Source organism: Dama dama, chromosome 4 (assembly GCF_033118175.1).
Source record: "Dama dama isolate Ldn47 chromosome 4, ASM3311817v1, whole genome shotgun sequence".
Lineage (NCBI taxonomy): Eukaryota > Metazoa > Chordata > Mammalia > Artiodactyla > Cervidae > Dama > Dama dama.
This window is the reverse complement of record NC_083684.1, coordinates 66,627,988-66,650,743: the sequence shown is the minus strand read 5'-3', so window position 1 is coordinate 66,650,743 and position 22,756 is coordinate 66,627,988. Positions and strand designations below refer to the sequence as shown.

General features: G+C 42.3%; 1 protein-coding gene across 1 annotated transcript; it reads right to left on the bottom strand.

Annotated features, from left to right (window-relative positions):
• Positions 1-19: 19 nt before the first annotated feature.
• On the bottom strand, positions 20-22,756 carry LOC133055192 (zinc finger protein 420-like). Its single transcript, XM_061140622.1, is given in 7 exon segments — positions 20-2,229; positions 3,812-3,966; positions 6,042-6,169; positions 6,675-6,801; positions 11,195-11,206; positions 18,543-18,616; positions 22,741-22,756. Coding segments are annotated over 7 exon segments (2,286 nt in total). The 3' UTR covers positions 20-455.

Here is a 22,756-nt window from a genome sequence, read left to right as displayed (position 1 = left end):
TCATTTTGGTTTTCAAATAATCACAAATCATGTCAATATCAACAAACATACATAGCTAGTAACTGTACATGACTAAACATCACCTCTTCATCTTGTGATCCATACTAACATATCAATTTTCTATCTATTTTAACTATGAATCACTATCTACAATATTTCTCCCTAAGAGAAACGTCAGAAAACAGAATTTATGAGATACTTTCTAGTATGCATTTCCTGATATTTATTTAGATTTGATTTTTTAATAAATACTTTCCTACATTTTCTTTATGTCATTCCATATCTTTCTTATATAAATAAGTCTTTTGTCTCCTGAATTGTATGTTCAGGACAAACCTCTTCCATGTCTTACTTCATTACTAGGGTTTCCCTCCAGGACATGCTCTCTGATGTCCAGTGAGGTGAGAGAGCTGATCAAAGCCTTTGCAGGTTTCCTTACATTTATGAGATTTCCTTCAGTATGAATTATCTGATGGTAAGGAAGACCAATGTGCAGGGTTAAAGTCTTTGTCACAATCCTTACATTTATAAGAATTCTCTTCAGTATGAATTCGCTCGTGTTTAGTAAGAGTTCCATAGTGACTGAAAGCTTTTCCACATTCTTTATATTATCAAGGTTTCTCTCCGGTATGAATTCTCTGATGGCGAGTAAGACCTGAGTGCCAGCTAAAGCCTTTGCCACCATCCTTACATTTATAAGGCTTCTCTCCAGTATGAACTCTCTGATGGTACAGAAGGCCTGAGTGCCGGCTAAAGTCTTTGCCACAATCCTTACATTTATAAGGTTTCTCTCCAGTATGAATTCGCTGGTGTTGAGTAAGAGTTGTGTATTGACTGAAAGCTTTTCCACATTCTTGACATTTATAAGGTTTCTCTCCAGTGTGAATTCTCTAATGGCAAGTAAGACCTCCTCGTTGAATAAAGCCTTTGCCACAATCCTTACATTTATAAGGCTTCTCGTCACTATGAATTTGCTGGTGTTTAATAAGAGTTGCGTATTGACTGAAAGCTCTTCCACATTCGTTCCATTTATAAGGTTTCTCTCCAGTGTGAATTTTCTGATGGCAAGTAAGACCTGAGTTCCGGCTAAAGCCTTTGCCACAATCCTTACATTTATAAGGCTTCTCTCCAGTATGAACTCTCTGATGGCAAGTAAGACCTGAGTTCCGGCTAAAGCCTTTGCCACAATCCTTACATTTATAAGGCTTCTCTCCAGTATGAACTGTCTGATGGCAAATAAGACTTGAGAGCTGGCTAAAGCCTTTGCCACAATCCTTACATTTATAAGGCTTCTCTCCAGTATGAACCCTCTGATGGGAAATAAGACCTGAGAGCTGGCTAAAGCCTTTGCCACAATCCTTACATTTATAAGGCTTCTCCCCAGTATGAACTCTCTGATGGCAAGTAAGACCTGAGTTCCGGCTAAAGCCTTTACCACAATCCTTACATTTATAAGGCTTCTCTCCAGTATGAGCTCTCTGATGGGATATAAGGTCTGAGCCCTGCCTAAAGTCTTTGCCACAATCCTTACATTTATAACCCTTTTCTCCAGTATGAATTCGCTGGTGTTTATTACGATTTGCCTGTTGACTGAAAGCTTTTCCACATTCTTGACATGTATATGGTTTCTCTCCAGTGTGAATTCTCTGATGGCAAGTAAGACCTGAGAGCTGGCTAAAGCCTTTGCCACAATCCTTACATTTATAAGGCTTCTCTCCAGTATGAACTCTCTGATGGTACATAAGGCCTGAGCCCTGGTTAAAGTCTTTGCCACAATCCTTACATTTATAAGGCTTCTCTCCAGTATGAATTCGCTGGTGTTTACTAAGAGTTGCGTAATGACTGAAAGCTTTCCCACATTCTTGACATTTATAAGGTTTCTCTCCAGTGTGAATTCTCTGATGGCAAGTAAGATCTCTGTGTTGAATAAAGCCTTTGCCACAGTCCTTACATTTATAAGGCTTCTGGCCAATATGGATTTGCTGATGTTGACTATGTTTGGAACTCTGATTAAACGCTTTGTCACATTCTGTACCTTTGAAAGTGTTCCATCCTGTATGAATTTCCCTATGTTTACATAGGTTGAGTATGTTAGCAAAGAGTTTCTCACATTTCTTACACTTGTAGTTTTTCTGTGGATTCTGAATACTCTGCTGTTGAATAAGTTCTGAAGACTGATTAGAAACATCATATTCACTACAATTGTAAGTCTTCTCTCCAGTATCTGTACTGTTATTTAGTGAAAGACCCGATGCTCGATAAAATATATTCCTACAAGTATTACTTTTAGAATCCATATCTGAAGATTGAGGTGCCTGATGTTTCCTAAGATCAGAGTCTTGTTCATTGTTATATCCACTGTCATTGCATGAACAGTTTCTTGCTCCATCATAAATACTCTGGGAACTATTGGGGTTGGAGCTCCTACTTAAGGCCTGACTTGTGTTATTACACATGAAAAGTTGTTTTATATTAACCCTATCACGATATGTATCAAACAGTGATGGCTGAATTAAGTCTCTTCCATTATTATCAACATTACACATTTTTGATTGGAGAGAACCTGTCTGTTGGTGGAAGAATAATGACCCGCTGCTCACAGACCCCTCAAGTTGATTATATTGTGAGTTTTCCCCATCATTTGTAAACTTCTCCTTTTCAGACGTGGTTGAATGTATGTGTAATCGAAGTCTACGTTCAGAGTGGTCTGAATGAGCATTTGGAGTAGAGACTGGATGACCTTCCAGATTTTCCACATTTCCCCTCAGAGAACGCGTGTGTTTCAAAAACTGATGTGAGTCATTGCTTACAAAGATACACTGTGTGGCAGACGGTGATGACTGAAACGGGTGCTTTCCCCAATTTGACTCCCAGTGCTCATTTCTTCTGGCAGTCATGTCCACAGTATGTGAAATGGTCTCAATTTCTTTATGTCCATATAAACATCCTCTCAGTCTTTCACATACCCTTGTATGTCCCCAGTCTTTGGTTAAATGGTCATTTCCGAGGGGAGCTCTTTCATATAGGTTTGCTTTTTGGATTGAATTTTCAAACCTTGGATTCTTTGACATCAAACCATGGGTGTTGTGAGAAAACAGACCTAAAAGATACCAAATAAAAGCTTTCTTATCTACTATTCTCAGTGAATATCCCTGAAGATTTAGAGAAAATGGGGACCCAAGGATCAAGATGCCAGAGGATTAGGCAGATTGGAGTTCATCTCTCTCCACAAATGCATCAAGAATACATCAGAATTGGAAGAATTCTCACAGAGCCCCCTCTGAACACTAGCAAAGAACCTACACCACCTAAAATGACCAGAAAGATTCCTGCTGAGCCAGGTAGGACCAAAAAAGAAGAAGGAGAAGGAAGAGGAGAGCAACTGGGATGGGACCTGTAAGCTTGGGGCGATCTGAAGAGAGAAGAGGTGTCCACATCCAGGGGAGCCCCTCCCTGGGGGAGCCCAGTTTGGACAGAAGGAGAGCCTCATTCTCTGTGGAAGAGAACATGGCAACCCGCGTGTGGCAGAGGGGAGTGAGAGCTGCAGATGGGGTGCTGACCCTGCCCTGCCCACCCAGCCTGAGAGGGTGTCCACCTCAAGGGTGTCCACCACTGCAGACAAGGGCTGGGTGCTGGAACCTGGGCTTTGGGGAGCAGACCCAGGCAGACGACTGCGGTTGGCCATGAGGAGACATCCTGAGGGGACGGGAGGGAGGGAGGAGCTCTGCAAATGGGACGCTTGTGGAGGAAGCCTGCACCACCAAAGCACAGAGCGCCATTGTTGAGTGAGGTCCAAAGGGAAGAACCCCACCGCAGCTCTCTCCCCCGTGCTGGCCCCTCATCCCTGGCAGTAGGGAGGACCACCACCCGGGTGGGCTCTACTGAGGCCCAGCCACGGCCTCCCCCATGCCCCTCCTCCGCCGTCAGCAGAACCCTGTGCCCTGGGGCAGCCTCTGGAGCAGACACCTGTGGGTGGGCCACATGCTCAGATGGAGCTGAAAGGACAGCTGAGCCCCAGGGTTAAGGAAGCAAACCTGAGGTCTCTGCTCGCAGCTGCACTAACCATGCTTTTACACAGGCAACCGGCTTTGTCAGCTCAGCCCCTGCAGAGCATCTGAAGGACAAGGGGGACGCCCCCAGTCACAGCAGCTGTGCTTTAGCAACTGTAGACTTTGTGGGCTTGGACACGAGGGGACGCGGCCAGGCCGGAGTCTGAGCTGCCCGCACAGCACCACAGCACCTGGGACCTAGGCCCTGAGTTCAGGGGATCTATGCTGGTGACCCGGGGAGAACAACATCTGAGAGACCCCAGGGCCGTGTGCCGGCATACCCATGGTTGAGGTGGGGCCAAGATCAGGGCCAATCAGGGTCACACGAGACTCACCCAATGGGTGAAAGTGACGCACAGAGCACGTCCCAAGGGGAACATCCCCAGAGCAGCAATCCTCAGGGGCTTCTCTCCCGGGGGTGTGCTCCAATCCCACCTGCCTCCACACAGATCAGAACCACAGTGAAGAAACAGATCTGGGGGCTCTGTTCCGCCAACCAGGGCCCAGACACCATAGACAGGGCGGTGACAGCCACAGAGCGATGGGGAAGCGCCCCTCAATATCCAGGGCAGGCTCGGTTACAGCAATCAAGTGCCCATCAAGGGGATCAGGGCACAAACCTCAGGACCAAACTGAGCCCTAAAGGGCAGGCACAAGAAATAGAGGAACTAGGATCCTGCAGCCTTCAGGGCAGAGACCACACACACAGAAAATGTAATAAAACCAGGGGACAAGGAGTGTGGGGCAGAGGAAGGGGCAAGATAATAAGCTACAAGAACCACTAAATGCAGCAGAGACACACAGTCTAATGATTACCTTTTGCCCTAAGTCGTCTTAAATGGAGACACCAAACATTTTCAGAAATACTAGATGCCTTCAAATACTTTAACCCACTTCTTACCACTTGTGTTCTACTGGAACACATTCTATTAGATGTTTGTATCTAAAAATCATAAATGATATTGACATACAACTAATTAGAACCTGAGGGCCATCAGAAACTGATAACAAATGAGATAAATTAATAAAGTCTGGGGCAGCTGATAAGAAACAAGATAACAAAGCCTTAAGCAATTAAATAAGAAGTGAGATTTTAAAAAATGTGTTGGGATCACAGAGAACTCTACTCAGTTCCCTGCAGAGACCCAAATGGAAGGAAATCTAACAAAGAGTGGCTATTTATACGTGTACTTTATTCTCTTTGCTTTACAAGAGCACAGCATTGTAAAACAATAAGGATTTAAATCCAATAAGGATGTAAAGGACTTAAAAGGACTTCTTTATATGATCTAAAATGTTAATAGTTTCAAACAACCATTAGAAATACGTTGGGAAATGTTCTAAACTATTTTGCCAATTTATTTAAAAAATCTTTGAGTTAATTGAATACATTAAAGTATTTTACCATTGAGGAATTGTGGCAAATGCACTTCAGATATTTTAAATGAGTTCACATAACGAAAAGTGAAACATTGGTGTAACTCAGAGATTTGCATTCTCTCATTTTAAGGAAGTTTTGCTTTATACGCTGAAATGAGTTTAAAATTTATAAGGTCATATTTGTAGCTTCCAGTCTTTTAGAAAATATAAATCATAAAATAAATTCTGTCTCCAATATTCCTAGAGTATTGGTAGTTTGTTTACAATTCCACTCACACATTTATTTCTAGAGGTAGAAACAAACTTTAAAAAGAGCATCTTTTATTTATTCATCAATGGCAGTTTTCCTAGGACCCCCAAGAAATGAAAGAGCAGCCAACTCATGCAAGTTGTCACAAGCCAAGAAGAGAATTTGAATTCTCACTGTGGATGAGAAAAGTAATCATGGAGCTGAATTCATGAACGATTGTGAGGCAGAAGGAGCCAGGCAATGTCCGTCTATGACAGCAACAGAAATGAACCCAGAGTTCTCCAAAATCATTTCCACTGGAGCACATCTTCCCAAGCCACAGGTCAAAGGCTGACTTCCTCACTGCTCCTTGGACCTCTCACCTGAGTCATCAGCTCCATCCATTCACACCTACCTGGGTATGTGGCTGTTGTGTCCGTTCTCCTTACATCCCAGGGAGTCTTCATTTGCTCCAGAAAGGTCACCAGGTCCGGCTTGGAGACCACAAGACCTGTTCATCAGAGAAAGGAATATTTGTTTTGCTAGAGATTCTTAAGTTTCCAACCCAATATGTATTTGGGTGAGAAGAGAACGCACGGGTGAATGTTAATATAGCCTAGAGGATGATTTCCCCAAATACTTTATTGAAAGCACCCTTACAACACTAACAAATACATAAAAATCAGATCCTGACATTCTGGTCAAGTACTACAAGGCTAAAGTAAGTAGTGTAAATGTGGTTTTATGAGGACGGTGTCACTATTTAATACCATGGAACTGATTCAATCACCACCACGCTAGAGTGAAGGAGGCAGATTACATCACGAAAGAAAAAGGATAGAATCATACTGAATCACCATGAAGGCTTTCTTTCTAAACTCACAAATACCCATTTCCTGCTAGAAAGCAGGGATCTGAAGGTGTTGGTGGAAGCAGAAAATTCCAGGAGACGTTCTAGAAATGCAGGAACCAAACCCAGTGGTGGAAAAGGGATTCTGGAAGGCAGTTCTCCTCACCCAAGGAGGCCAGGTTCCCGTAGGTCTCTAACATCACATCCCTGTACAAGTCCCGCTGACCGAGGCCCAGGCATTCCCACTCCTCTTGAGTGAAGTCTATGGTCACATCCTGGAATGTCAGCCGCCCCTGAAATACAAAGTACAGATGCCATGTACTTTGGGGTCACAAAGAGTCAGACACAACTGTGATCGCAAAGAGTCAGACAGGACTGATGACTGAATGACTGAACTGACTGACTGACTGACTGTCATATGGCCAAGAGAAGACTTCCTAACCTGACCCTAAACGAAAGCAGTAATTTCAGAGAACTGATTTTGATTTACTGTAGTTTCTGGTATCACACAGTAACATTTTCTACCACATTTTTAACCCCAAGAAAAGAGGATATGATTCACAAGAAACTATTCTGATGTGGAAGAGAAATTATAATGTAATCAGATCAACACCGGCATATTTATTTTTGAGTGTTGTACTTGTGTGACCCAGGATAAATTGGCTACCAAAAACCAGGAAACATTTTTAAAAAGCAGATTCTGATCCAAGAGTTCTGGACTGAAGAAAATGTGCCACATTTTTACCAAGCTTATTTGAACTAGTAATGTTGCAAATTCTGCTCCACAAATGACCATTCTGAACAGCAATGAAGGAGAATAGTAGGGAAGAATTCACACTTAAGTCTGAACTTTAAGACTTTTACAAATTTTACAGGTCTTATAGGATAGTAACCTTGCAGCAAGAATCATTTTAACTATTTAGTATATACTGTATATCTTTCTGACAGTTTTTACAGAATCTTGAATGTGCAACAGAAACAATAGCTCCTCTGTCCATAGGATTCTCCAGGAAAGAATACTAGAGTAGGTACCTTTTCCCTTCTTCTGAAAATCTTTAAAAAACAGATAAAAAAAAACAGCGATCAAATCATGTTAACAGGTTGGTGGACACAGACATATACTAAAATGGGACTATATACTTATTAATAGTGAATAGGGAAAAGTTGTCATTTCAATAAAATAAAGTTTTTTTTTAACTTATTTTAAATGTACATAAATATAATGGGATGATATTATTTTTATTTATTTAAATAAACTAGAATACAGACATACAGAATGATGTAACATAAAGTAAAGCTCTGGTTCTGAATTTTTTAATTTCCTGAAAATCTATACCATTTCCAAAGAGCTATAGTTCACATTTTAACACAGTTGAACATAGATTAGCACTAATAAGATTCTTATAAACATTTTGGAAAATACAAAAATGTGATGAGATTCTGTGATGTGAGCATGGAGTGTACCTGGAAATGACCAGACCTGGGCTTGAGTGACAAAAATCCCGCAAACCCAGCATCTCTACTAAACACAGTCATCTTCCAAAGCAAAGAGAAACTTAAGAGCATATGGGATTCCCCCATTAACTGTGATAGTTTAGGCACATCCCTCACTTTTTTTCCCCAAGAGAGTTGTTAAAGACTAAAGGGAAATACATGAGCTGCGTCGCATGGGAATCTCACAGAAGTACTTAAACCAGTGACCATCAGAGTCGTGGGGTTAGAAGTACATGGAAGAATGCATTACCACTGCATGGGTATTTTGGCAATATTATGGAAACCATGATCTGAATCCATCATTAAAAAAAGTTAGTTTCCAGCAAATTTCACTTCATATATACCTCCCGTGTCATGTAGCCTAATACCACATTTAATTAGTAAGTCTTTCTTATCGACACAGAGGAAGAGGATAGTCTCAACTACATTTTTTTATTTTTGAATAAAATCTGGACCACTGAGTCCATTCTATTTCCAAGGGCATTGCCTTTTGCTCCTGTTCTAAAGACCTGAAGTTGCATCCAGATATAAACTCATCATGGCATTTCCCCTACTTCCCTAGGATCCCAACACAGAACAGCATTCCACTGGGAATCCCTTATACCAGTGCCTCCCCGTGTTGGTCTTTCACAAAGGGAATATGTTCAACATTGAAACTGACGGAACAATGTTGAGAATTCATCATGCTCTATAGAAAGCCAGGATACATACATTGGATAACAGGCTCTGGGACATAAGGAAGAAACAGTCTAAAGAGCCAGTCTTCTCTAATACTAGAAAAACTGGAAAAAGTAAGCAGTTGGCAACAAACACCCTAGGTAGAAAACTTGGAAGCAGAGAATTGAAGGTTTGCAGATGTTCAGACCAGGCATTTCAGGAGGAAAAGCAGACACAGCCCCAGACCCGGGACAGGACATTTACCTGAGAAGCTGCCATTTCCTCCTCTTCTTCCTCCAGCTCTGCGTCTCCTCTGGGGATTTTTATCACAAACTCACATCTGGGTGTTAAGTAGATAACTTAAAAGGCATCCACACAATTCTTGAATCTGCAACTGCTGCAATGATCGAGAAGAAATAGTTTTCTTGTTTCCCTTTGCCGTTTTCAGAGCTCCTTTTTTCTTTCTCCTTCCTGGTCTGCAGCGGATAATCCAGACTAACCTGATATGCTAATCACATCCTTTGTTTCGTGTTCACCTTTCCTGCATTCTCTATGCAGACCACCCCTGCTAGTTCTTCTCCTTTCTTTCTGCCTTACAGAGTGCAGGCCACAGTACAATTCCCAAGACATAACAGACAGAACTACCAGGTTACCTGACCCAGCCTGTGAGGGTTTTTGAAACAATGTAAGCGGGAGACCCAGGTCCAAGAGCCAAGAGCTGCAGCCTCACACTCAGCACCCCTGTGACCTCAGGAAGGGAGCATTTAGGGCGGGAACTTCTAGAAACAAAGAATGTCAGCCTGATTGATTGGGAAGGGGCTCCTTCTAGGATGGGTGTGGCCCTCCAAGACCTGGTATCTGTACCCATGAACTATTTATTGTCAAATTCACACTGAAATGCAAGAAAGAACAGGAAACCACTAATCCATTCAGTTCAGTTCAGTTCAGTCACTCAGTCATGTCCGACTCTTTGCCACCCCATAAACCGCAACACGCCAGGCCTCCCAGTCCATCAACGACTCACGGAGTATACCAAAATCCACATCCATTGAGTCGATGATGCCATCCAACCATCTCCTCCTCTGTCCTCCCCTTCTCCTCCTGCCCTCAATCTTTCCCAGCATAAGGGTTTTTTCCAATGAGTCAGCTCTTCACATCAGGTGGCCAGAGTATTGGAGTTTCAGCTTCAACATCAGTCCTTCTGTTGCAGGAAGGGGGACCCCTTCCAGGGCCCCAAATTGGGCTCTTGTCTAACACTCGGAAATGAATTGTCCGAGGAGACACATGCTGACAAAGCAAGAGACTTTATTGGGAAAGGGCACCCGGGTGGAGAGCAGTAGGTAATGGAACCCAGCAGAACTGCTCTGTCGTGTGGCTGGCAGTCTTGGGTTTTATAGTGATGGGATTAGTTTCCGGGTGGTCTTTGGCCAATCATTGTAATTCAGAGTCTTTCCTGGTGGCATACCCATCGCTCAGCCAAGATGGATGCTAGCAAGAGGGATTCTGGGAAGTGGACGGATACGCGGTGTCTCCTCTCGACTTTTCCCGAACTCTTCCGGCTGGTGGTGGCTTACTAGTTCCGTATTCCTTATCAGGATCTCCTGTCATAAAACAACTCATGCAAATGGTTACTATGGTGCCTGGCCAGGGTGGGCGGTTTCAATCAGTGTGCTTCCCCTAACACTTCTAATGAACACCCAGGGCTGATGTCCTTTAGCATAGACTGGCTGGATATTCTTGAAGTGCAAGGGACTCTCAAGAGTCTTCTCCAACACCAGAGTTCAAAAGCATCATTTAGAAGAAGGAATTCGTAGGGCCTGGACTCCATCTCAGGCCTGTCTGTGCTGATCGTGCTCGGCCACCTCTCCAGTGGACTCTGAACTCTCTGCTTAGTGTCTGTGGGAACGACAATGGAAGGATAAGACCCCTCCGGACAGGGGAACCTTGAAGATCATATCCAGGTTACTCATCACCTAAGAGAAAACAGACACTAATCACCCCTGCCTCCAGACAGTATCTATCAGAATGTAAGCACAGGCTTAAATTGGTTATTAACTGGTTGGAATGTAACCCCGGGCTTATTGATTATTAACTCTTTGAACACATAACACGTGAATGATGGGGTTATTGTGATTGTATTTACCCTTCCTTTGTAAGCATCAAGGGATTGGGGTGGTGGGTTTGGAGACGTACACATGGGATATAAAAGATTTTCACAAATGCTGATCGGGGTCCTTGGCTAAGAGGAGTCTCTGCCTTGGGCCCGCTGGTGTAATAACCTGCAATCCACTATCTGTATTGTCCTTCTGAGTGAGTTTGTTTCCCGGAAAGCATGGCTATAACAAATTCTTCGGTGCTCAGCTTTCTTTATAGTCCAACTCTCACATTCATACATGACCACTGGAAAAACCATAGCCTTGACCAGATGGACCTTTGTTGGCAAAGTAATGTCTCTGCTTTTTAATATGCTGTCTAGGTTGGTCATAACTTTCCTTCCAAGGAGTAAGCGTCTTTTAAGTTCATGGCTCCAATCACCATCTGCAGTGATTTTGGAGCCCCGAAAAATAAAGTCAGCCACTGTTTCCACCGTTTCCCCATCTATGTGGCATGATGTGATGGGACTGGATGCAATGATCTGAGTTTTCTGATTGTTGAGCTTTAAGCCAACTTTTTCACTCTCCTCTTTCATTTTCATCAAGACCATTCAGGTATTACCTAAATCAAATCCCTTATGACTATACAGTGGAAGTGAGAAATAGATTTAAGGGACTAGATCTGATAGACAGAGTGCCTGATGAACTATGGACAGAGGTTTGTGACATTGTACATGAGACGGGAATCAAGACCATCCCCAAGAAAAAGAAATGCAAAAAAGCACAATGGCTGTCTGAGGAGGCCTTACAAATAGCTGTGAAAAGAAAACAAGCAAAAAGCAAAGGAGAAAAGGAAAGATAGACCCATTTGAATGCAGAGTTTGAAAGAATAGAAAGGAGAGATAAGAAAGCCTTCCTCAGCAATCAATGCAAAGAAATAAAGGAAAACAATAGAATGGAAAAGACTAGAGATCTCTTGAAGAAAATTAGAGATACCAGGGGAACATTTCAAGCAAAGATGGGCTCAATAAAGGACAGAAATGGTATCGACCTAGCAGAAGCAGAAGATATGAAGAAGAGGCAGCAAGAAAACACAGGAGAACTGTACAGAAAAGATCCTCATGACCCAGATAATCACGGTGGTGTGATCACTCACCTAGAGCCAAACATCCTGCAATGTGAAATGGCCCTTAGCAAGCATCACTACAAACCAAGCTAGTGGCGGTGATGGAACTCCACTTGAGCTATTTCAAATCCTAAAAGATGATGCTATGAAAGTGCTGCACTCAATATGGCCCCAAATTTGAAAACTCAGCAGAGGCCACAGGACTAGAAAAGGTGTTTTCATTCCAATTCCAAAGAGAGGCAATGCCAAATAATGCTCAAACGACTGCACAGTTGCACTCATCTCACACGCTAGTAAACTGATGCTTAAAATTCTCCAAACTAGGCTTCAGCTATACGTGAACCATGAACTTCCACATGTTCAAGATGGCGTTAGAAAAGACGACGGAATCAGCAATCAAATTGCCAACACCTGCTGAATCATTGAAAAAGCAAGAGAGTTCCAGAAAAACATCTATTTCTGCCTTCTTGACTGTAGCAAAGACTTTGACTCTGTGGATCACAATAAACTGTGGAAAATTCTGAAAGAGATGGGAATACCAGACCACCTGACCTGCCTCTTGAGAAACCTGTATGTAGGTCAGTAAGCAACAGTTAAAATTGGACATGGAAGAACAGACTGGCTCCAAATAGGAAAAGGAGTACGTCAAGGCTGTATATTGTCACCGGGTTTATTCAACTTATATGCAGTGTACATCATGAGAAATGCTTGGTGGGAGGAAGCACAAGCTGGAATCAAGATGCCGGGAGAAATATCAATAACCTCAGGTATGCAGATGACACCACCCTTATGGCAGAAAGCAAAGAGGAACTAAAGAAGCTCTTGATAGGGGTGCAAGAAGAAAGTGAAAAAGTTGGCTTAAAACTCAACATTCAGAAAACCAAGATCATGGCCTCCAGTCCCATCACATCATGGCAAATAGATGGGGGAAAAGTGGAAACAGTGACAGTATTACTTTCATCCGGCTCCAAAATCACTGTGGATGGTTACTGTAGCCATGACATTGAAAGACACTTGCTCCTTGGAAGAGAAGCTATGAAAAACCTAGACAGCATATTAAAAAGCAGAGACATCACTTTGCCAGAAGCTATGGTTTTTCTCCTGGTCATGTATGGATGAAATAGTTAGACTATAAATAAGGCTGAGCACCAAAGAATTGATGCTTTCTAATTGTGGTGCTGGAGAAGACTTCTGAGAGTCCCTTGAACTGCAAGGACAGCAAACCAGTCAATCCTAAAGGAAATCATCCCTGAATATTCATTGGTGAGGCTGAAGCTCCAACACTTTGGCCATCTGACAATGAGCCAACTCACTGGAAAACAGTCTGATGCTAGTGTTGAGTAAAAAGATGCTCAACTTGAGATTTGCAAGTTAAGTTTTATTTGGGGCAAAATGCTTCCATTGTTTCCCCATCTATTTGCCATGAAGTGATGGGACTGGATGCCATGACTTTAGGTTTCTGAATGTTGAGTTTTAAGCCAACTTTTTCACTCTTCTCTTACAGTTTCATCAAAAGGCTCTATAGTTCTTTTTTGCTTTCTTCTTGCTGAAGCTGAAACTCCAATACTTCGGCCACCTGATGCAAACAAATGATTCATTGGAAAAGACCCTGATGCTGGGCAAGATTGAAGGCACGATGAGATGGTTGGATGGCATCACCAAGTCGACGGATATGAGCTTGAGGAAGCTCTGGGAGTTGGTGATGGACAGGGAAGCCTGGCGTGCTGCAGTCCATGGGTCGCAAAGAGTGGGACACGACTGAGCGACTGGACTGAACTGGGGCAAAATAAGGACTGCTGCCTGGGAGGCAGAATTTCAGATAGCTCTGAGGGACTGCTCCAAAGTGGCAGTGGGGGAAGGTTAATGTATAAGGTTTTGGTGAAGGGGGAGTTCAATGCCATTAAGCAATCATTTTACAAAAAGGTTTCTGGCTAATCTTGAGTATCTGATATAACCATGAAAGGATTCAGTGCTTCTCTAGTCATGTGATGCAAGGATTGAGATAATAAAATATGTTCCTCAGTCCAGTTCAGACGCTCAGTCATGTTCGACTCTTTGCGACCCCATGAATCGCAGCACGTCAGGCCTACCTGTCCATCAGAAACTCCTGGAGTTTACTCAAACTCATGCCCATTGAGTCGGTGATGCCATCCAGCCATCTCATCCTCTGTCGTCCCCTTCTCCTCCTGCCCCCAACCCCGCCCAGCATCAGGGCCTTTCCCAATGAGTCAACTCTTCGCATGAGGTGGCCAAAATATTGGAGTTTCAGCTTCAGCATCAGTCCTTCCAATGAACACCCAGGACTTATCTCCTTCAGGATGGGCTGGTTGAATCTCCGTGCAGTCCAATGGACTCTCAAGAGTCTTCTCCAACACCACAGTTCAAAAGCATCAATTTTTGGGCACTCAGCTTTCTTCATAGTCCAACTCTCACATCCATACATGACCACTGGGAAAACCATAGCCTTGACCAGACGGACCTTTGGTGGCAAAGTAATGTCTCTGCTTTTTAGTATGCTATCTAGGTTGGTCATAAATTTCCTTCAAAGGAGGAAGCATCTTTTAATTTCATGGGTGCACTCACCATCTGCAGTGATTTTGTAGCCCCTCAAAAATAAAGTCTGACACTGGGGAGAAGCAAGCACAGTGATGGGTCTCTTTGGAGGAGGGGGTGAAGTGGGGAGCTTAGAGAGAAGGGGCTGACCTGGCCAGGGCCCAGTGATAATGAAATTAACACTTTTGATAAACCTGACACATAAACTGGCACATCTGGCTTTTTTCCTGTTTTTTTGTTTTTTGTTTTTTGTTTTCAAGTGATTTATGGACTTTCCTAGTGGTCCAGTGGCTAAAACTCTGGGCTCCCAGTGCAGGGGGTCCAGGTTCAATCCCTGCTCAGGGAACTAGATCCTGCATGCCACAGCTAAAAAATCTCACATGCTGCAAATAACACCTGGCACAATCAAATAAATGCATAAATAAGCAGACATTTAGAAAATAAAAAATGAAAGTGACTTATTTCACCAACCATTGTAGGGTCAAATAAAGCTGTCTTGACCAATGGTAGGAGGCAATTTTGTCTGTGGAGCAGTAACAGGAACAAGAATGAGATCAATTGTATTACGGGCTTCCACTTGGAGGACTTTTTTCTCCAGAGGAAGCATTGACAGAAACAATAGTAATAAACAAACTGAAACTGTCCTTAAGACCAAGAGAATGAGGAGAACTACTTGGAAAATAATCAAAAGGATATGATCATTAGAACACCTTCATTTCAGATTCTCTCTTCCAGGTGAACCTTAGAGTCAAAATTTCCCACAAACTTGAAACTGTTTACCTCAGATTGGGACTTGAACCCACAAGGCTGGGACTCAAACCCAGCCAAAACCCACAGTACCTGGGTTCAGGACCTAATGAAGCTCAGGTTTCTGATGTCTCATCACAGAAAGATTTCAGTGAGAGACAAACTGATAGGTAAAAAGTGGATTTATTCAGATTCAGAGAGAGGCACACTCCACAGACAGAGTGTGGGCCATCAAAGAGGGTGAATGTGCCCCGAAATATTCAGTGGTTAGTTTTTATAAGTTGGGTAATTTCATATGCTAATGAGTGGGATTGGCGTGCTGCAGTCCATGGGAAAAAATAAAAAAAATAAATACATCAAAATAAAGTCTGACACTGTTTCCACTGTTTCCCCATCTATTTCCCATGAAGTGATGGGACCAGATCCCATGATCTTAGTTTTCTGTATGTTGAGCTTTAAGCCAACTTTTTCAATTTCATCAAGAGGCTTTATAGTTCCTCTTCACTTGCTGCCATAAGGGTGGTGTCATTTGCATATTGGAGGTTATTGATATTTCTCCTGGCAATCTTGAATCCAGCTTGTGCTTCCTCCTGCCCAGCATTTCTCATGATGTACTCTGCATATACGTTAAATACGCAAGGTGACAATATACAGCCTTGACGTACTCCTTTTCCTATTTGGAAGTAGCCTATTCTTCCATGTCCAGCCCTAACTGTTGCTTCCTGACCTCCATATAGGTTTCTCCAGAGGCAGGTCAGGTGGTCTGGTATTCCCATCTCTTTCAAATTTATCCACAGTTTATTGTGATCCACACAGTCAAAGGATTTGGCATAGTCATTAATGCAGAAATAGACGTTTTTCTGGAACTCTCTTGGTTTTTCGATGATCCAGCGGGTGTTGGCAATTTGATCTCTGGTTCCTCTGCCTTTTCTAAAACCAGTTTGAACATCTGGAAGTTCACTGTTCAGGTATTGCTGAAGCCTGGCTTGGAGAATTTTGAGCATTACTTTGCTACCGTGTGAGGTGAGTGCAGTTGTGCGGTAGTTTGAGCCTTCTTTGGCATTGCCTTTCTTTGGAATTGGAATGAAAACTGACCTTTTCCAGTCCTGTGGCCACTGCTGAGTGTTCCAAATTTGCTGGCATATTGAGTGCAGCACTTTCACGGCATCATCTTTCAGGATTTGAAATAGCTCAACTGGATTGCCATCAGCTCCACTAGCTTTGTTCGTAGGGATGCTTTCTAAGGCCCACTTGACTTCACAGTCCAGGATATCTGGCTCTAGGTGAGTGATCACACCATCGTGATTATCTGGGTCATGAAGATCTTTTTTGTACAGTTCTCCTGTGTATTCTTGCCACCTCTTCTTCATATCTTCTGCTTTTGTTAGGTCCACATCATTTCTGTCCTTTATCGAGCCCATCTTTGCATGAAATGTTCCCTTGGTATCTCTCATTTTCTTGAAGAGATCTCTAGTCTTTCCCATTCTGTTGTCTTCCTATTTCTATTTCTTTCTATTTCTTTGCATTGATTGCTGAGGAAGGCTTTCTTATCTCTCCTTGCTCTTCTTTGGAACACTGCATTCAAATGCTTATATCTTTTCTTTTCTCCTTTGCTTTTCACTTCTCTTCTTTTCACAGCTATTTGTAAGACCTCCTCAGACAGCCATTTTGCTCTTTTGCATTTCTTTTCCATGGGGATGGTCTTGCTCCCTGTCTCCTGTACAGTGTCACGAACCTCCATCCATAGTTCATCAGGCACTCTGTCTATCAGATCTAGTCCCTTAAATCTCTTTCTCACTTCCACTGTATAATCATAAGGGATTTGATTTAGATCATACCTTAATGGTCTAGTGGTTTTCCCTACTTTCTTCAATTTACGTCTGAATTTGGCAATAAGGTGTTCATGGTCTGAGCTACAGTCAGCTCCTGGTCTTATTGTTGCTGCCTGTATAGAGTTTCTCCATCATTGGCTGCAAGGAATATAATCAATTTGATGTTGGTGTTGACCATCTGATGATGTCCAGGTGTAGAATCTTCCCTTGTGTTGTTGGAAGAGGGTGTTTGCTATAATCACTGCATTCTCTGGGAAAAACTCTATTAGCCTTTGCCCTGTTTCATTCCCTACCACAATTCCAAACTTGCCTGTTACTCCAAGTGTTTCTTGACTTCCTACTTTTGCATTCCAGTCCCCTATAACGAAAAGGACATCTTTCTTGGGTGTTAGTTCTAAAAGTTCTTGCAGGTCTTCATAGAACCGTACAACTTCATCTACTTCAGCATTACTGTTTGGGCCACAGACTTGGATTACTGTGATATTGAATGGTTTGCCTTGGAAATGAACAGAGATCATTCTGTCATTTTTGAGATTGCATCCAAGTACTGCATTTCAGACTCTTGTTGACCATGATGGCTATTCCATTTCTTCTGAGGGATTCCTGCCCACACTAGTAGATATAATGGTCATCTGATATGAATTCACCCATTACAGTCCATTTTAGTTGGCTGATTCCTAGAAAATCAACGTTCACTCTTGCCATCTCCTGTTTGACCTCTACCAATTTGCCTTGATTCATGGACCTAACATTCCAGGTTCCTATGCAATATTGCTCTTGACAGCATCGAACCTCGCTTCTATCACCAGTCCCATCCACAACTGGGTGTTGTTTGTGCTTTGGCTCCATCCCTTCTTTCTTCCTGGAGTTATTTCTCCTCTGATCTCCAGTAGCATATTGGGCACCTGCCGACCTGGGGAGTTCCTCTTTCAGTATCCTATCATTTTGCCTTTTCATACTGTTCCCCTGTTTAGTATCCTACTATCACTTAACTAGGAAGTGTTAGCATTACAGAGGACAGGATCTCCTAGTTATCTTTTTATTTGTGAAACTTTTCTGAAAAATCTGGACTACTGAGTCGATTCTATTTATAAGAGCATTTTCTCAGTCCTGTTTTAAAGAGCTGAATTGCATCCAGACGTAAATTCCTCAGGGTATTTCTCCAACTTCTCTGAAGATCCCAACATCGAACTACATCCCAGTGGGAATCTCAGATACCAGTGACTCCCCATGCTGATCTCTCACAAAGGGAGTATTTTCACCAGCAGAAAGTCACTAATTCATGCTGAGAATTCATCGTGCTCCATAGAAAGCGGGGATGTAGGAAACGGAGAAAGGGCTCTGGGACACAAGGGAGAAGTAGTCTAAAGAGCTGGTCTTCGCTATTATAAGAAGAAAAGGAAAAAGTAAGTTGATAGCAAAGACCCAAGGCAGAAAAATTGAAGCAGAGAAGTAAAGGTTTGCAGATTCTCACCTCATGCATTTCCTGAGGAAAAGCAGACACAGCCCCAGGCCTGGGACAGGATATTTACCTGAGACGCTGTCATTTCGTCTTCTTCCTCCTGCTCTGCATCTTGTCTGGGGACGTTATGCAGCAAACTCACACCTGCGTATTGAGAAGATATCTTCAAAGGCATCGACACAGCTCTTTAACATGCAACTAATGCACCTACAGACAGAGGACGTTGACAACCTGAAAAGACCGACCTCTCCTGACCTCTGTCTCAGGAGAGATTCAGGAACAATCATTTCCGACCTGGAGACCAGCCTGTGAACTAATTTCTTGATTGTTTTCTCCTCAGAGAGAGCTGCTAACCCTCTGCTCACACAGAGGGTGTGATGTGACTGACTTCCCTGGTCCAAATCCAGCTAGACCAACCTCTCCTCAGACTGAAGCCTGGCCTCATCTCTCTCAAATGGATCAGGAGCCACGTCCTTAAGCCGGGCCTCCCCTTAGAATCCCCTGGAGCACATCTTACGAACCACACTGATGCTCCACAGGACCCATAAAGAACTCTGTGGGGAGGGCACTGGTGAAGTTACTGCTTGGCACTGGTCACTTGTACTTGATGGGAAACCAGATGGAAACCACTTGGTTAAAGATTCTTTCTGAACCATTTCCGTGAATACAAAGCCCTCCAGGTCAGGGTCCCACTCTGAAAGATTATGAATATGCTGGTCTGAGGTGGGGACATGAAAAGAGTCTTTCCAGTGGGAACTTCTAAACACACAGAAGGCCAGCCTGACTCCCTGGGGAGGGGCTCTTTCTTGGATGGGTGCAGTCCTCCAGGACCTGATGTCATGCCCTTAGATGAGGGGAGGTGGGAGGTGAGTGCTTGGTGGGAATTACCTGGTGACCTTGTTTTTGTGAAGGCTCTGGTCTCAGAATTCTGCAAAGATACCTCAAGTCCTTAGATCTTTTCACTCCCTCCCAAGCCTGGGGCCACATGTTTTCACAAAATGATTTGCATTGTGATCACCTATCTGCAGGTAGGGGGCCTGCATCTTTTAGACCAGGAGTCTGAAGATGATTCCATCACAGCTTTCTTTGAACATAGACCAGGAGCAGCAGAGGACAATCGGTTAAACTTGTTCAAATGAAGAAACTTAGACTTTGCAAATGGTGCCCTAAATGCATATTTAGACCATCAAAAGAATGATCTGAGTTATAAAATGAGTAATACTGAAGAAAATGAACACATGAGTGTGTAGGTGTTGTTCTATTTAGTGTGTGTATCTTTCTAGGTTTTTTTGGAATCATCTTGCTGCAGTTTATTCTCTGCTCCATTTTCGGACTTATATAATATTTTCTCATAGCTTTAAAGGTAATGATAAGAAAATTAGAAGAAGCATATTCATTTTATTATATTATATGACTTAACTGAATATTTTGAATATTCAGTACAGTATATTCAGTGTGCATGCACCGGGACCAATGACTTTTCTTTTTATTTTAGAGATTTTTTTTTTTTTTTTTTTTTAATGGATCTTTTCATTTCACAGCACCACTGAGAATAAGGTGCAGAGTTTTCCCTTATAGCTCATGCTCGCCCACATGGAGGGCATCTCTACTTATCTTTCCCTCCCAGAGGAGACATTCATCACCACCACTGAATGTACTAGCATTTAAGGGGGCCTCTGAAGTGGAACCCGGGGTTCAGCAAAACCGCTGATCACGAGAAAGGTGGTCATCTAGTGCAGGTGTTCAGAGGACTGGCTGGTGTGAGTTTAACACCTGCAGGCTGCCTGCTCCACACACAGAGGCTGAGGCAGTAACAGCAAGGAGCAGTTCAGGTAAGCTCTCAACAGGACTGCATGACCCTTCTTATTAGACTTCTCACAGTGTCCAAGTAGTTACAAAATGGGAGCGGTGGTACAACAGAGATATGGTGGAAAATATATGAAAGTATTAAAGGTTTAAAGCCAGTAAGGAACTAATTTCTACAGATACCAGCTCTCTGTGTTACCAGATAGTTTGTTATAATCTCTTCTCTATAACTTTAAGTAAGGTGGGAGAGGTTAATGTTGGTGGTGGGTTAACATTTAATTGATCACAATCAACCAAAATATTAACACCATTCATTTTGATTAACTGTGTGTGCTTAGTCGCTCACTTGTGTGCGAGTCGTGGCGACCCCATGGACTGTAGCCTGCCAGGCTCCTCTGTCCATGGGGATTTTCCAGGCAAAAATACTGGAGGATGTTGCCATTTCCTTCTTCGGGGGATCTTCCCAACCCCGGAATCAAACCCAGGTTGTGCACACTGTGGGTGGATTCTTTCCTGTCTGAACCACCATGGAAGCCCATACATGTATTAATTTCACACATATTTGACATTTTACAATTTCACAATTTCACACATTATAACCTTTTACAATCCACTGTGTGATCCGTAATTAAAATACAGACTACAAGCATAGAGAAAAACTTATTTTTCTGATATAATAATATGTAAATTGTGATTTCTATGGTTTACACAACAGAGGATAGCAAACATTTAGGAAACATGGCCATACACTAATTACAGGCCTTTTCTAGGAAGGGTTTCAAATACATTTCTCTTTTATCACAGAAGATATATTTCAACATTGTCAACTAATATTCCTGACTTGTGTTGATGTTATGATGATACAACAATATTTTAGTGAACTGTCATTGTGTTCTCTTCACAAATTAAGTGATATAACTATTGAAAATTTAGAACCAACCTCTGTTGCACTTTACATGCAAAGAGTCCATGACCACTTACATCATGGTGACCTCTAGGGATATTTGACATCAAAGACGAACACCTGCATTTAGATGTTCATTGAACATTTAACATTCTGGTTCCATTTTGTAATGGAGGATAGATAGAAATGGTTGCAACACAATATAGAAGGGCTTCTCTTATCTCTAAAGTACAAACCATAGAAATAATCTACATTTGCATACACACTAAAAATGAAGCACCGTATGGATTTCACAGTTGAGGTACATTCATTCTCAAATAATCTCAAATCATGTCATTATAAGCAGGATGCATTGCTAATAATTGTAACTTTCTAACCATCAACTCTTCATCTTGTGACCCCTACGAACATATTCACTTTCTATTTGTTGTAATTTTGCATTACTCTGCATAGTAATTCTCCTTCAGATGAAGTTCAGAAAACAGGATTGATGAAATCCTCACTACCTTTCAGTCTCTGATATGTATTTAGATTTGTGTTTTGATGAAATACATGTGCACATATTGGTTACATTATTTCCATATGTTTCTTGTATAAACGCTCATGCTTTCTGATGTATGTTTAGGGCAAACCTCTTCCATCACTTGTTTCATTACTAGGGCTTCTCTCCAGTGTGCACTCTCAGGTGTTGAGTGAGATCACTGCTCTGACTAAAGGCTTTGCCACATTGCTTACATTTGTAAGGTTTCTCTCCAGTATGAATTTGCTGATGTTAAGTAAGATTTGAGTTCTGATCAAAGGCTTTGCCACACTTTGTACATTTAAAAGGTTTCTCCCCAGTATGACTTTGCTGATGTCGATTAAGATTTGAGCAATAGATAAACACTTTGCCACGTTCCTTACATTTATAAGTTTAAAGATTTCTGGCCAGTATGCATTCACTGATGGTGACTAAGATGTGAAGTCTTACTAAAGGATTTGCCAACTATTGTACATTTGAAACGTTTCCCATCTGTATGAATTATCCAATCTCTACTTAGATTGGATGAGTGAGTAAAGACTTTGATACATTTCTTACACTTGTTTTCTTTTTGTGGATTCTGAAGAGTCTGCTGTTGAATAAGTTCTGAAGACTGATTAGAAACTTTACCATATTCACCACAATTCTAAGTCTTCTCTCCAATAGGAGTATCTTTATAGAAAGACCTGATATTTGACAAATGGAACATCATAGTTACTCAGAAATGTGCACAGTTTTATTAGGACTCTCAAGAAATGAAACAGCAACCAGATTCATGCAGGTTGTCACAAGCCAAGAAGAGCATTTTAGTTCTCACTGTGAAAGAGAAAGGTAATCACCAGACAAGATTTCATCATGGTTTAACAGGAAGAAGGCAGCAGGTGATAGCCGTCTATGACAGAAACAGAAATAAATCCAGACTTCTCCTAAATCGTTTCCAGTGAAGCAGATCTTCCAAAAACACAGGACACAGAATGACTTCCTTGCTGATGCTTGGACCTCTCACCTGAGCCATCGGCTCCATCCACTGACACGTACCTGGGTACATGGCCAT